General features: G+C 43.9%; 2 protein-coding genes across 2 annotated transcripts; both read left to right on the forward strand.

Moving 5' to 3' along the window:
• The first annotated feature begins 575 nt into the window (after positions 1–575).
• LOC115385895 (vang-like protein 2) lies at positions 576–7,818 on the forward strand. The gene is made up of 8 exons (XM_030087975.1): positions 576–778; positions 3,534–3,769; positions 3,847–3,970; positions 4,048–4,655; positions 5,189–5,325; positions 5,416–5,551; positions 5,645–5,903; positions 6,143–7,818. The coding sequence occupies exons 2-8, from the start codon at positions 3,699–3,701 to the stop codon at positions 6,398–6,400; spliced, it is 1,593 nt and encodes a 530-aa protein (XP_029943835.1). The 5' UTR covers positions 576–778; positions 3,534–3,698; the 3' UTR covers positions 6,401–7,818.
• A 317-nt stretch (positions 7,819–8,135) lies between these two features.
• Positions 8,136–13,699, forward strand: LOC115385896 (uncharacterized). Its single transcript, XM_030087976.1, has 7 exons — positions 8,136–8,236; positions 9,426–9,629; positions 9,723–9,830; positions 9,938–10,204; positions 11,037–11,177; positions 11,378–11,410; positions 11,488–13,699. Exons 1-7 carry the CDS (start codon positions 8,194–8,196, stop codon positions 11,517–11,519), a joined length of 828 nt encoding a protein of 275 aa, XP_029943836.1. The 5' UTR covers positions 8,136–8,193; the 3' UTR covers positions 11,520–13,699.
• Positions 13,700–14,198: the final 499 nt, after the last annotated feature.

Genomic DNA, 14,198 nt, shown 5'->3' on the forward strand with positions numbered 1-14,198 from the left:
TGAGTCAGAGGTTTTACCTTGAGTGATAACCAACCAGTTTTTCTTTGTTGTAGTGCAGAATGTACATGATGGCAATATGTTTTTAATTTAAAAAAAAAAAAAAAAACTTCAGTTTTTATGTTTACAATAACATTAAGAATGACAGAGATGAACCTTGGGGATAAATCTATTTTTATGGATACAGGTATTCAGAATAAATAAATCAATGTCCAATACATACAGATATCTCTACAAACAAAACATTACTCCTTCAAAATGTCTTATAAAGTGGTAGAGGGAATAAAAAGATTTTGAAAAAAAAAACTGACTACGATAAGAAACAAATGTTTTGAATTGAATTTTATAATAGGAATCGTTCCCGGAAGTGGATCTCGTGCCCATGCTGTATATTGATACCCCCCACCCCCCACATATCCCCACCCCAACTCCACCCCACCCCGCCCCAGACCCCCCGCAGCGCGACGTAGAGGCTCCGCCGGGATGAGAGAGAGGGAGGGAGAGAGAGAGGGAGGGAGAGAGAGAGGGAGAGGCTGTTGCGTCTTTGCTCCGTTCGCCTTTGTTTCCCAACAAACAACACAAAGTGCGTCCCGCTGCTGCTGCCGCTGCTCGCAGGAGGAGGAGAAGGAGGAGGAGAAGCTGGAGAGAGCGAGGGAGCAGCCGGATGAGAGCGGAGAGAAAGTGAGGCGCTCGGAGCGCGTTCTGGAGACACTTTTGTTGGAGACGCTGCTGCTGCTTCTTTGTGCTGCAGAGCTGCAGCTTCTCCCTCTCGGACTGGAAGGTAGGAGCTTCTTCCTCTGACTGGAATGTTTTGAAAAAAAAAAAGAAGTCGTTTCATTGTTGTGTTTTGCAGGGGAAAGCAAAAACAAACCATCGATTCATTTGTGCGTTTTATTAACCCGCCGTGCGCTTTTACGCACGGCTGCGTTTAAAAGAAATACGAGATGATCGCTTCTCGTCCGGCGGATTTCTCTCCGGTTTCTCGCATGCGGGGCAGAGTTTGTGGTGTTTTGTGACCACCGCCTGCATCTCTTCTTCATCCGGGGTGTGTTCTGCTTTTGTTTCCATCGCTGCGCACCGGCGCATTTTCGAAACTTTTTATTATATTTTTTTTAAAATATGCTGCTTTCACTTTTAAACTCTTTTGGCGTCGAAGCTTGGGCTGTGGGTGACCCCCCCTCGTTCTTCCCCCACTCCTTCCCCTCTTTTACCCCCTCCACTAAACCCCTCCTGGGTAAATGTTGAGGCAGCCACACCTCGCTGGCCCACTGCCACCCTGAGGCCGGGAGGCCCCGGAGAGCCAGGCTGGAGCCAGGAATAAATGTTTAACCACCAAAAAACTTTAGGTTAACGCTATCATTGCATTATATATTGTTAATTAGGGGTATATTATATTATAAACAGCACATTTCAAGGTATATTGTATTAAATATTGCACATTTTAGAGTAGTTTTTTATATATATATATTGTGCATTTCTTTAAAATGCTCATTTGATTTTTATGCCCTTATTTATATTCTCACTCTGGTGGTAAAGTTTGTTCTTGATATATGTAATTAGCCTGAGAAATCACATTATCTCCTCACACACACACACACACACACCGTGCTGTTGTCCTCATCCGGCTCCCATGTTGCATGTGGAAAGTCTCACGTGCGCGGTGGAAATGAGCATAGACTGCGAGAGTAAATCAATTTGTTGTGAAATGATTGCAGGGAGAGAGAGGCTCGTCAGCGCGATCAATCCCATCGACCGTCTCAAACGACACGGTGGGAGTGTCTGCCTCTCTGTGTGTTCTCAAATATGATTATTTACCGTTTCCTCTCATGTTCTGCTTTTCAGCATATCTCTCATGGTTGACTTAATTTTTTTTCCCGTCAGTCTCAAAGCGGTCCGCTCTGCAGACCGCAATCACCCGTTCACACACTCAAACTGTGACAGCTGTCGTGCAAGATGCTCGGCCTCGGTGTGTCGACACGTCCAAGCATGGCCGGGGCGAGGTGGGAAACCACACCATCAACACTGCTCTGAGGAAGAGGCTCGCTCTGCAAACCGAGGCTAAACTACAAAGACTTGCAGAGAGTAAAATCTTGATGCGGAGGCTGTTTCTTCACTCGACACTTTGTGCTTATGATCCGGAATGTGACTGAAGAGCTGGATGACATTCGCTCAGCTCAAGCTGCTGCAGAGATCTAAAGATAATTCTTCGTGTGGCTCCAGTTAATGGGGTCATTGTGGTTTCTGTTTTTAAGCAGGTGATTATAGTGAGAGCTCTTCATGTCATCATGTTCCTGCAGCTCAATCTTTTCTTTGTTTGCTTCCATCTGAGTTTCACGGCAGCAGTGCGAGAACAAATAAAGGCACAGTAGCTCTGCTAATAGTTAATGGTTAGGTTACCCTAGTCCTAAAATAGAATTTCACCAAGGGGATTAATGAGGTATGATCAGTTTTAGCTCAGAACAAGCAGCAGGATCAAAGTGCTGAAGGAGGACCCTGTAAACAGCTGGACCTGAGAATCTGATCTGGAGTGAATCACATGCGAGCCATCAGTGAGATCTGAAGGGACGACCGGCGGTCACGGCACAAATAATAAGGAGCATGAGGGAGATCCTTTATTAGATCAAGAGCCGGCTCGTTTGGAAAGTACCCAGAGAGGAAAAAAAACACACAGCTGAAGTGAAAATATACACAAAAAACAGTTTTTAAAACATAAAAACAAAGTGCAAATCACAGACGTGGAGCAGAGTTGATGTTTGGGTCCCAGTGGCAACTCTTACCCCCAACCCCCTCACCCCTCACCCCTCCTCCTGTCTTTTCTCACCCCGAGACACGTCCATTCATCCCCATTGTAAGAGCTAAGCTCCGTTGCCCCTGGAGACCACCGAGGCCTGTTGGGGAATGTGGCGTCCGGACGAGTGTGTGCGTCGCGCGTCAAGCCGTAACGAAATACTTCATAAAAACTGCAGCATGCCGGCTGAAATCAAGCTTCCCCTTCCTTATAGATGTAAAGAGTATGTTTTTTTTTTTTTGCTTGTACACACTCGAGTGACTCTGACGGTCTTCTGGGTTTGCTCGACTCCCTCGTGTATGAAAGTGGAGCATTTCCACTTTGGTGTTCGTCCTGCACGCAGGAGACTCTCAGCCTGGAATAGAAGGCAGCGTAATTGCCCTTTATTGGCTGAGAAAGTAGTCGGGAGGGGAGGGGGGGAGGTGGGGGGGGGGGGGATCACTCGCTCATAAAATCTGGCTTCAGAGCGGAAGAAGGAGCCCGGCTCTGTCCTGTGCGACGGAGAGGACGCACACTTTCACACACCTCCGAGTGCCAGCGCCTTAACAATGCCGCCTCTCTTCTTGTGACTTGGTATGTGTCCCTCTGAGACTGTTTCACTTGTGTCTCACATGACAAATTATCCCTCCTCCTTTCATTCCTCCCTCCCCTCTGTTGACTCCCCTCATTCCTCATCTTCCCCCCCCCCCCCCCCCCCCCCCCCCCCCCCCCCCCGTTCCCACTCGCCTCGCTCCTCTTCCTCTCCCAGGCCTCCAAGATAGAGTCCCTCAGGAGTAAGGTGGACCTGCTGCGCCTCCCCCTGACCCTCTCCTCCATCGGCAACTGCAAGAGCCAGCTGGGCGTGGTCTGGGAGAAAGGGGGCGGCTCGGGGACGGGAGTGGCCCGGAAGCTCCGCCCACCGCCGGCCTCGGACATGGACAATGAGTCGACGTACTCAGGCTACTCCTACAAGTCGTCCCACTCTCGAAGTTCCCGTAAGCACAGGTGGGAGATCGCGGTCGGTTGTCGCTACTTCGACTTGAGAATCGTCAAGTTGACTCTGGTTCCCGATGCGTCTCCAGAGAGCGGCGGGACCGGCACCGCTCGAAGAGCCGGGACATCAGCATCCGAGCAGACAAGTCAGTGATCATCCAGGCCCCGGGCGAGCCGCTGCTGGACACCGAGTCCACTCGAGGAGACGAGAGGGTCAGACCGGGTTCGGCCTCACCTTGTTGTCTAACTCAGAAACAGGCATGTATAACTCTGACACTTCCTTTCTTCAGGATGACAACTGGGGCGAGACCACCACGGTGGTCACCGGCACGTCGGTGGACAGCATCTCCAACGAGGACCTGACGGGGATCACCAAGGACCTCGAGGACTCTTCGCCACCGGAGTGCCGGCGTTACGTGGGCCCGGCTTTGGGCGCCGTCCTGGGACTCTTTTCCCTGATCACTCCACTGGCCTTCCTGGCTCTACCTCAGCTCCTGTGGCGGGACTCGCTGGACCCTTGCGGCACGCCGTGCGAGGGCCTTTACATCTCCCTGGCCTTCAAGCTCCTCATCCTCCTCATCTCCACCTGGGCGCTGTTCCTCCGCCCCCAAAGGGCCACGCTGCCGCGCTTTTTCGTCTTTCGCTGCCTGCTGCTGGCGCTGGTCTTCCTGTTCGTGGCGTCTTACTGGCTCTTCTACGGCGTCCGGGTCCTGGAGCCCAGAGAGAAGGACTACCGGGGGATTGTGGGATACGCGGCGTCGTTGGTGGACGCGCTGCTGTTCATCCAGTACCTGGCCCTAGTGCTGCTGGAGGTGCGGCACCTGCAGCCGGCGTACTGCCTGAAGGTGGTGAGGACCACGGATGGAGTCAGCCGCTTTTACAACGTGGGACATCTGAGGTGAGTGTCTGCGCACACCGCCGGAGGCTCCAGTCCTGAATCAGCAACATCCCTGCTGTGCAGGAAGAGAAACGGTTAATTCCTTCACACCAGTAAAGACACAGTGTGTCAAGTATAAATATGTAAAATGTGTCTATATGGGATTCAGCCGCCATGATCATTAAGCATCGTTTTGTGAAATCTGACTTCTCTTGGCCATTTCTGCAAAACATTTGGACATATTAGTTCATCTGAAAGACCCATTCAGAGCTGTTCGCCTTCAGCTCCTCTACGTCTCTTCATTTCATCAATAGCGATAAGCTTCATTAGAGAAGAGAAGTTCTTTTTGGATCTCAGTTCATGCAGAACGTTTACGGTTCTCAGCGACTGTGTTTCAGTTTGCTCTACCATGATGCTGTGCGGTCATGTCTGCTTTTCAGCTGCAGACATCCTGTCTGTTCACCACTTCCTCGTTTTTCTTCTTAGTTAGTGCGTAGAATGATGATACGGGATAATTTACTACCACTCATTCCTTTTTTTCCACTCTCATGCAGCATTCAGAGAGCAGCCGTCTGGGTTCTGGACCAGTACTACAGCGACTTCCCCGTCTACAACCCGGCCCTGCTCAACCTGCCCAAGTCCATCCTCACCAAGAAGCTGTCCGCCTTCAAAGTCTACAGCCTGGGGGAAGGTGCAAGACGGCGCGCTTATGCCTGTTTATATTTTAACGTGATGTGTTAAACGGGTCGTCCGTCCTGAGCTGGAGTGTTTGTGTGGACAGAGAACGGCACCAATAACTCCACCGGCCAATCCAGAGCCATGATCGCGGCGGCCGCTCGCAGGAGAGACAACTCCCACAACGAGTACTACTACGAGGAGGCCGAGGTGGAGCGGAGGGTCCGCAAACGCAGGGCCAGGTACGAGCACGTTCACACACACACACACACACACACACACGAGTGCAGCTGGGCGTGACACGATAATCCTAACACACACATTTGTCCTCACAGGCTGGTGGTGGCAGTGGAGGAAGCCTTCACACACATCAAGCGTCACCAGGACGACGAGACCGCCGGCGGCGGCGCCGCCTCCTCCCCCAAACACCCCCGGGAGGTGATGGACCCCCGCGAGGCGGCTCAGGCCATCTTCGCGCCGATGGCCCGGGCCATGCAGAAGTACCTGCGCGCCACCCGGCAGCAGTCCTACCACACCATGGAGAGCATCATCAACCACCTGCAGTTCTGCGTCACGCACAACATGACGCCCAAGGTGACCCCCGCCCCCCTCCTGACCTCCCACTGTCGCTCGTTTTCAGTTTGGTGTCGCGCCCGACAAACAGTCGGCCATAAAATGTCGATAAAACACAAGGAAGTCATTCGGCTGTAACGATGGAGAAGTCTGCATCCCCGCCAGAGGAAGCTGCTGTTTATGAATCTGCTTCGTTGCATTAAAATGTGTGACGTTTTTTCTTTCTCTCTCTCTCTCCCTCTCTCTCTCTCCCTCTCCAGGCTTTCCTGGAGCGCTACCTCGGCCCGGGCCCCACCCTGCAGTACCTGGACGGCGGCCGGGGCCGGCAGTGGACTCTGGTGAGCGAGGAGCCGGTGACCGCCGCTCTGCGCCGGGGCCAGGTCTTCAGCCTGAGGCGGCTGGATTTCTCCCTGGTCGTAACGGTGACGCCCCTGCCCTTCCTGCGCCTGGGCGAGGAGTTCATCGACCCCAAAAGCCACAAGTTTGTGATGAAGCTGCAGTCTGAGACGTCGGTGTAGAGGAGAGGAACCCGGAGAACCTCAGAAACTGATCTTTCAGGGTGTCTTTATATACTTTTTTGGATTCAAATAGATTTTTTTAAGCAAATGTTTATTGTTAGTTGACGCATTGGGGGAGACATTTGCTAATATGACAGAAAATGGAGGAAGAAAGACATTTTTTTTAGGTTTTTTTGCCTCAAACTGCTGACCGTGAGTCAGTATCATGCGTTACTTCACTTGTGATTGTGGGAGATACAGATGTTGAGCAACAGCTCCACCCAAACTCCAAAAATACTCTGACTTTAAATGTTTTTCCATCTAGATGAAATGAACTGTTTCTGTGTAAATCCTGGATTTTACACAAAGAAGACATTTTCATGAGTCCATATGAGAGGTTTGAAGCGATCTGCTGATTGGACCTTTTAAAGACGAGTCATACTGAGAAAAAAAAAGAATTTTATCTACATTTCACAGAAAGATGAAAATAGCTACGTACTTCCTTCCAACACTAGATTGAAGGAAACTGATACAGCTGAGCCGCTCAGACCTCTGGTATTTTTATTACTTTGTTCTTTTGTCGATATTTCTCATTTGAGAAACAATTCAACAAGAGAAAATATGTTTTTTTAAGTTTTATGTTCCTTCACTGAGGGCCAGCACTACAATGTGAGTTCTGATACACTGAAGGATGAGCACAGTCCAGCCTAATGCGGCTGATCTGTTGTTGATGTAATGTGCATTTTTAAAAAGAATTAGCAGTAAATATGTGTGTTTTTGAGTGTGACTGGCTGAAGGGGAGCGAACCGCCGACTGAGGAACTGTCCACAGGGCTGGAGATGGTCTTAAATGACCCTGAACATCCAATAATTGAAAGCAAACCTTGAGTTTTCACGGGTAAAACTCATGACGGCAGCTCATTTCATTTCCAACCCTGCGTTGCTTTACAGCCTCAGGTTTTCTCTGACAGCGTCTCCTGTATTTCAGTAGGATTGTATCAAAACAGAACATCTCACATGTTAAAATAATTTGACATTCAGAGACACTAAACGTATCAACGCTAACTGACTAATGTTAAAGATCCAGTTAATTTGAATTATAATTAATTTGAATATTGATCCACCTGATCTGAGTTGTTGCACATAGTGTCGCACCTTTTTTTGTGAGATTTTCTTGATTTATTAACACCTTGTTGGTCTTGGCTGACTTGTTTTTGAACACCTGCTGATTTCATGTTGCCCTGTTTCAGTACGTTTGTCCGTTATTACACCACAGGTTGTCACACTATAAAACTGTTTCTGTGGTCAGAGGTTTTTTTTGAGATTGTAATCTCTGCTCCCCTAGAATTTGTCTTTTTAACAGACGGGTTTTTGGGTCATTTTAAGCTAACTAAGCTTCCTAACACTGTTTGAATGTTTGAAGGACTGTTACACTGTTGTTTTGGATGTACATTAAGTAAAATATTAGTTGTTGTTTTTTTTAATTGTTGTTTGTTTTTTTGGTTTTTTTTTAATAATATATATATATATATATATATATATATATATATATATATATATATATATATATATATATATATATATATATAAAGGATGAATGAAAGAATCTATCGTCACGAGAAGACACGAGTCTTAGAGGATGGACAAAACACTACGGTTAACATTTTCCGTTATAGCGTCACCTCATCCCCCCCTCACTCCTCCTCACGCAGTAGAGACGTTTAGCATGCACCCAGGAAGTGGAGGCGTTATTCAGTTGCTGTATTTAGCGATGTAAACTTCTCCTTTCCGCCGTCAATCGTCTTTCCCGTAACAATGAAACTTGTTTCACTGTTCGGTTTATTTTTATACTCTCAAGGTATGTTTTTCTATTCTATTTTTTTTTTTTTTTATTATTTTTTTCAAAATTAAGAGGACTGATTCCTAAAATAGGATTTGATCTAAATGACTGAATTTGAGCTACTTCATCACATTTTTTTAAGCAAAATTTAAAGAGGATTAAATGCACAGACGATAAAATCTGTTTTCCGTTGAGTAGCTGTTCAGCCTGCTGATGATTTATGCTTCACATGTAACAAAATGTAGCACGATGTGTGTGTTTGACGTTTCACATAGACAGCTGAAAGTGCAGGAAATACCCAACTCCATTTTGAAATATAAACTGAACGGAAATGAACTTGATGATCCATACAGCGACATTTCTATCAGTGTTTTCTTTAAATTTCCATTTCCAATACACTTACATTTGGTTTCAGTCTGAATGTGTTTGACACATTCTGAAGATGTACAATTTTCACAAATAATAATATCTTCTGTTTAATATTTGCAATCAGTATTATTTAAAAGAGTTAAGTTTAAGCATATTTGTACTTTTTAAATAGACAGAGCTGTCATTTATGTGAAAATATATTCCTGTAACCTCTTTAACACATGACTGCAGTTTCAGCAGCATGTGGTTCCTTAGAAGTGAAGTGAATAGTTCCTTTTATTTCTTTCTGTGAAAATTGTCGTTAAAAAAGAGAAGTGGAAAAGAAAAGGCTGAAAAAAGTGGAATCAGAGTGTGTAGACACCCCAGGATGTCTGCTCTTTCTCGGGGGAACCCCGTACTTTCCATCCTGAAGCAGTTGTCCACGTGTCTTAGACGCCATTTACAAGAGGCTTCAAGTCTGAAAGAGTTTTTTTTTTTTTTTTTTATCAATGATGGCGAGTAGATGTTTATGGACAGACGACAGAGTTGGACTGCTATTCCAGTGACTCTCAAACTACAAAACCCTGGAGAGTCTGAACTGGGGGTCATGATGCTCTGGAGGACGCCATTGTTGTTCACGTCCATCTACTGAGCATGTGCAGAACTATTTACATACGCGGTACCAGCGTTTCCACTTATCGACACAAAGATTGGGCCCAAGCTTTTTCAGAAAGTTAAACGTAAAGTACATTTCTTCAGGACGTTTTTTCAACTGTTTTGTAAGTCTGGTAAAAAACCCAAAAAACAACACAGGTAGAAAATGCCACCTTGATTAATGTTGAGGAGTCTGTCCCTGCAGCGGTTCACTCACTCACCAACATCGTCGGCTACATCGGAGAAAGCGTCACTTTGCCTTCCAGGGTTGAACCATCATGGGTTCTCAACAAGATCGAGTGGGCGATTTACCCCAACAACACCTGGATCGCCACCTACCGCGAACAGACGGAGAGCCTCAATCGTGTGCCCCGATATAAAGGCCGACTGAGACTCAACACGACCACGGGTAACGGATCGACTCCGTGACCCGTCAGCAGCAAGGCACCGCTACCTTTAATTCCTTTTGACTGTTTTTTGGTAACGTTTTCAATGTCTCTAGGTGACTTGACAATTAGTAATCTGAATTTGAACGACGCCATGGAATACAGCGTGGACCTCAGCAGCGACTCTGAAAACACGGTCAACAAGATTAACCTGGTTGTGAAGCGTTAGTGTCCGAACTCATTCCCGTTTAAAGTTCACCAACTCATTATGATTTCTTCGCTTTCTGGTATAAATCTTTGGTCTTGATGAAGTTCCCATCGTCTCTTGCAGAACGCCCGCAGCAACCCGTCATAACACAACGGCAGATTATCACAAAAAGCAGCTGTGTCGTCCTGCTGACGTGTAGGTCGGCCAATCAGGGCGCCGACCTCTCCTGGAGCTCCACATCTTTCCAGGGGGATAACGCAACATTAAGCACACCTGACGGATTACAGCTTATCTTCTACACAAACTCCACTCAGAAGGCTTCTGAATTCACCTGCACGTCCACAGTAGGCAGCGCCACTGCCTCCAGTGACTTCACAGCAACTTGTTATGGTTTGTAGAAAAAAATAGCTATTTATTTGTGGATTATTTTACAGGAACAACAGGAACACAGCCGATCTGAAAAATGGTCAAATTAGGACAGATGTTGAGAAGAGGCTCCCTATTGTGACAGTTTTCACACATGCACCCTCAGTACAGAAACACTTGTTTTAATTATTAAACTCTGAACATACAAGTAGAAAAAAAAAAAAACTCAGTGAAAGTTCAACACTCAAAAAAAGATAGAGCGTTCACTGAATCTGAATGACATGCCCCAAAAATAGTTAAGCCTCATTTCTCAGCTCAACAGTCAAATATTAAAAGTACACATGAATAATAAAGTATGGGAACATAGAAGTTCAGATGTTGCACCTGTTTTCCCACTTCGTGCCCGTCTGCGGTACCACTCCCCACCACATGGTGGTGTATTGAGCCACACCAGGCTTTTGTTCAACTTTAATGGAGAATGTCCATCATAATATACATAAAACTGAACTTCGGCTCAAGTTTGGAGTTAATTTAAGTTGCTCATGTGCTGTGAAATTAAGTTTGATTGATCTTTAGGCACCACAGATGATTGGTTGAGAGACAAATTCTAAAACAATTACTGATTTCGAATGTGCCGTAGGAAAGCACTTTGATATAAATGTAAAGTATATCCTCAATCCTGCTGAATTTCCATCATATTTATATGAAACATGGACTTTGACTAACATGAGACTAGCATGAATCAATTGATCAATTCAATAATTTTAATATGAAGCAGTGTCCAGAGTACAGCAGCATAAATTATACCAAACAGCGTGGATATGGAGAATAAAAGATGTGTTGTGTGTCATTTCAGATGAAAAGACTGTGACCACAATGAACCCGCCTGCACCTCATATAATAACATCTTATTGGAGGGATAGAGCGATCCTGCTTTTCTTCTTTGGACTCATCTTGGGAGCTGTACTGGTGATATTTTTAAGCTGCTGCTTGCAAGGTAAATAGAAAATAATGATGTCCCAAACTTTTTTTTTTTATCCCTTTTGACTATATGTCATGCCATTTTTTGAAATCTTCATTATGAATAAATAAATTATTTAAAAAATATTTTTTTTTCAATTATATTCTTATTTTAATTCAAATTCAAAGTCATTCATCATCTCTGCAGCTCATCTTTTCATGCTGTTTCTGTTACAGGAAAGCTTCCGTCTCCTGGGGAATGTTTGAAAGGTAATTCATTCAGCCATCTTCACTAAAACTTCTGCAGCCTCTGCTGGGCCGATTCACTTCAATCCTCTGTTTTCCAGGTAAATGTTGCTCATCCAAGGTCTCCATCTAACCACAAGAGGAACCAGTTGGAAGCAAAACTAATAGGAATTAAAAACAATATGTAAGCCATCGTGTTTTCACAGAAGAAGAGAAGGATGACCCAAAAAAACAAAATCCACAATCCTTTTGAACTTTTCTGTAAAAAAACAAAAAGTGTTCTGGTGAATTTGAATTTCTTATATTTACAAGAGACAAGAACGTGCTCCCCCTGGTGGTGCATGGAGTTCAGCTCTGACTGTGTGCGAGGAGGACCACATTGGAGCAGAGACTATTGTATTATGAAGCAACAAGAGGCAAGAATCTTCCTGTAGTGGAGCCCAGACACTGTAGTTTATTGTTTTAACCAGAAATACAGACACAACACAATATAGATAAATCAGTCAGATTGACTGATTTTGCTGTAACAGTTACTTTAAAACAGTTCAGTTTGTCCAAAAAGTAATATGAGGAAAGTTAATTCAAGATATTCTGTCAAAGATGTTTTCATTCCTCGGTAACAGGAAAGAGGAAAATAAAAAAAGAGGAAAAAAAGAAGGAAAAGGTAAAAATAAAAAATAAATAAAAAATTATGAAAAAGAAAAAGGAAAAAAAATTGCAAAAATTTGGAAATTATCAATAGGTAAAGCAGGCAAAATAGACTTAAGTTAAGATGATTAAGGATTTTTGGTGGTGAAGGTGACTGACTCCTGACCTGCCAGGCTCCTCCACTCACAACTGTTGAGTCGATTAGTAATCATTCATTCAGTATGATCATAGGACCAAGATGCATGACTCCCACCTGAGGGACAATATTTAATATAAACCACCAATACATGGCAATACAATTCACCTTTTTAAGTGTCAAAACAGACAAAAACAACCGGGATGGCACTGTTTATCACCTGTGTGTTAATACTGTTTTACGGCCGTGAGCTGGTCGTATCAATACACTACCTCATGTACAGTGTGATAAATATCTGTGAAACAACACAAGCTTTTATTTTCTGATTTTGTTTTCATCCCTGCACTGTTAAAAGAACTTTGATCAACACAAAGTGGAGAGTAAACTCTGCCATTGACACTTTGGTTACAAAAGTGAGTCAGAACTGATGAAGCGAGGTTGTTTCCTTTCATTCTGGGTGCTGCTTTTTTCATGTTACAGTTGTTTCTTTTAAATATTATCACATTATCACATCATTTGAATATTTTTAGAACCTTTCACATGGGAAATCGTCTTTTGTGATGTATAAAACACATCGACTGATGACTGAAAGAACATTTATTTACCACATTATACAAGCACCTTAAATGTAATGGCACTGTCATTCCTGAATATCAGCAGTTTTATGCTTTTTAAGAGTATTGTAAATCTGTGTGTGTACACTGAGTATCATCTTGACGGTTGTTAACAGTTCAACAGTCTGTTGATCAGAACTGTTATAGTTCAGTTTTCTGACTTCCTGGATGTAATTTACTTGCAAAAGTTCTCAAATCTTCTGCTTAAGTTCACGTAAGGACAGCTCGGTTTGGAAAAAAAATAGAATGTTGAAAGTAAAACAGCTGTTTCTTGTTGCAGATAAAACAAGTGGAAAAAAACCCCACTCTGAATTCAAAATAAAAAGTTTAATTACATTGTATATGCTCATGAGTTAAAAATCCACGCAGACACAGAAATACAATCGGTATAGTGTGTGTCTGTGTGTGTACATGTGTACATACATACATACTATGACATATCTATTTTTTTTAAAACTGTATTATTAAAAAAATATTTTTGTAGTCAAGCACATTTCAGAATCTGTAATTTGTCTTGGACTTCGTCAGTCCCTTCTTTTTTGTGTGTATCTGCATTTCTATTCAATGAAAAACAAAACAACTTTGAAGTATTGACAGGGTTGAAACAGCGCCCTCTACAGACCGAATTGAGAATCTCTGGATGCTGAAAGATGTTCATGTGATGATGATGATCAGATGGTTTATGTTCCCATTATTATTCAGACGGGTTTATGTCAGAATAATCGTCACAGAAGATGTTTTATTTTGATTTTCTCGAGAAGTATTGATACATGAGCCTTAGTTCCACACTTTTGTACTGTATATTTACCCTGTTTAATTTGAAATATATATATATCTATATATTTTTATCAGCATTGTTTAAAGCCTGCCTGGGTTTGTAGGTACAGTGTGCAAATAAAAATTATACTGCTTGTATCCTTCCCGCTTCGGTGTTTCATCCATCAGTGGAGGTTGAGGGCGGATCGGAGCCACAGGACGATCTTCTTCCTCCCTGAAGGACCAGCTGAGACTGATCTGCAGCTCATCCAGCCAGGACTGTCCCTCCAGGGGCAGGAAGAAACGGTTCGGAGCTCCATTGTGCTCCCCAACATGACACTTTACAACAGCAGTTTCATCTAAATTAATTCTTACTGTAATTTATAATTAACGTCACATTTTATCTCCCGACATGACCTTTGATTTTATTTCTTTTCAATTTTTGATGTGATTTTAGTCATTTTAATCTTGCGTACCAATGTATTAACATTCTTATTTTAATGTCACATATTAACAGTTATTGTTTTAATTGTATTGATTGTAGAATTATATAATCAGAATTTTAGATAATCATAATAAATAGGAAAGCAGTGGTTATAGTGAGAACAAATAGCTGCCAGGTCTTCCTGTGTGCATCCCGTCTTCTCTCATGACTAGC

This window comes from Salarias fasciatus, chromosome 3 (assembly GCF_902148845.1).
Source record: "Salarias fasciatus chromosome 3, fSalaFa1.1, whole genome shotgun sequence".
NCBI lineage: Eukaryota > Metazoa > Chordata > Actinopteri > Blenniiformes > Blenniidae > Salarias > Salarias fasciatus.

What these genes read in the sequence shown, in the direction of transcription:
- LOC115385895 (XM_030087975.1), top strand. Translation starts at nt 3,699, where the DNA reads ATGGACAATGAGTCGACGTACTCAGGCTACTCCTACAAGTCGTCCCAC. An exon ending in CGAAGTTCCCGTAAGCACAG is followed by an intron (nt 3,770 to 3,846) that starts GTGGGAGATCGC and finishes ATGCGTCTCCAG; the next exon opens with AGAGCGGCGGGACCGGCACC. An exon ending in CGCACAACATGACGCCCAAG is followed by an intron (nt 5,904 to 6,142) that starts GTGACCCCCGCC and finishes CTCCCTCTCCAG; the next exon opens with GCTTTCCTGGAGCGCTACCT.
- LOC115385896 (XM_030087976.1), top strand. Translation starts at nt 8,194, where the DNA reads ATGAAACTTGTTTCACTGTTCGGTTTATTTTTATACTCTCAAG. An exon ending in GAGACTCAACACGACCACGG is followed by an intron (nt 9,630 to 9,722) that starts GTAACGGATCGA and finishes CAATGTCTCTAG; the next exon opens with GTGACTTGACAATTAGTAAT. An exon ending in GATTAACCTGGTTGTGAAGC is followed by an intron (nt 9,831 to 9,937) that starts GTTAGTGTCCGA and finishes CGTCTCTTGCAG; the next exon opens with AACGCCCGCAGCAACCCGTC.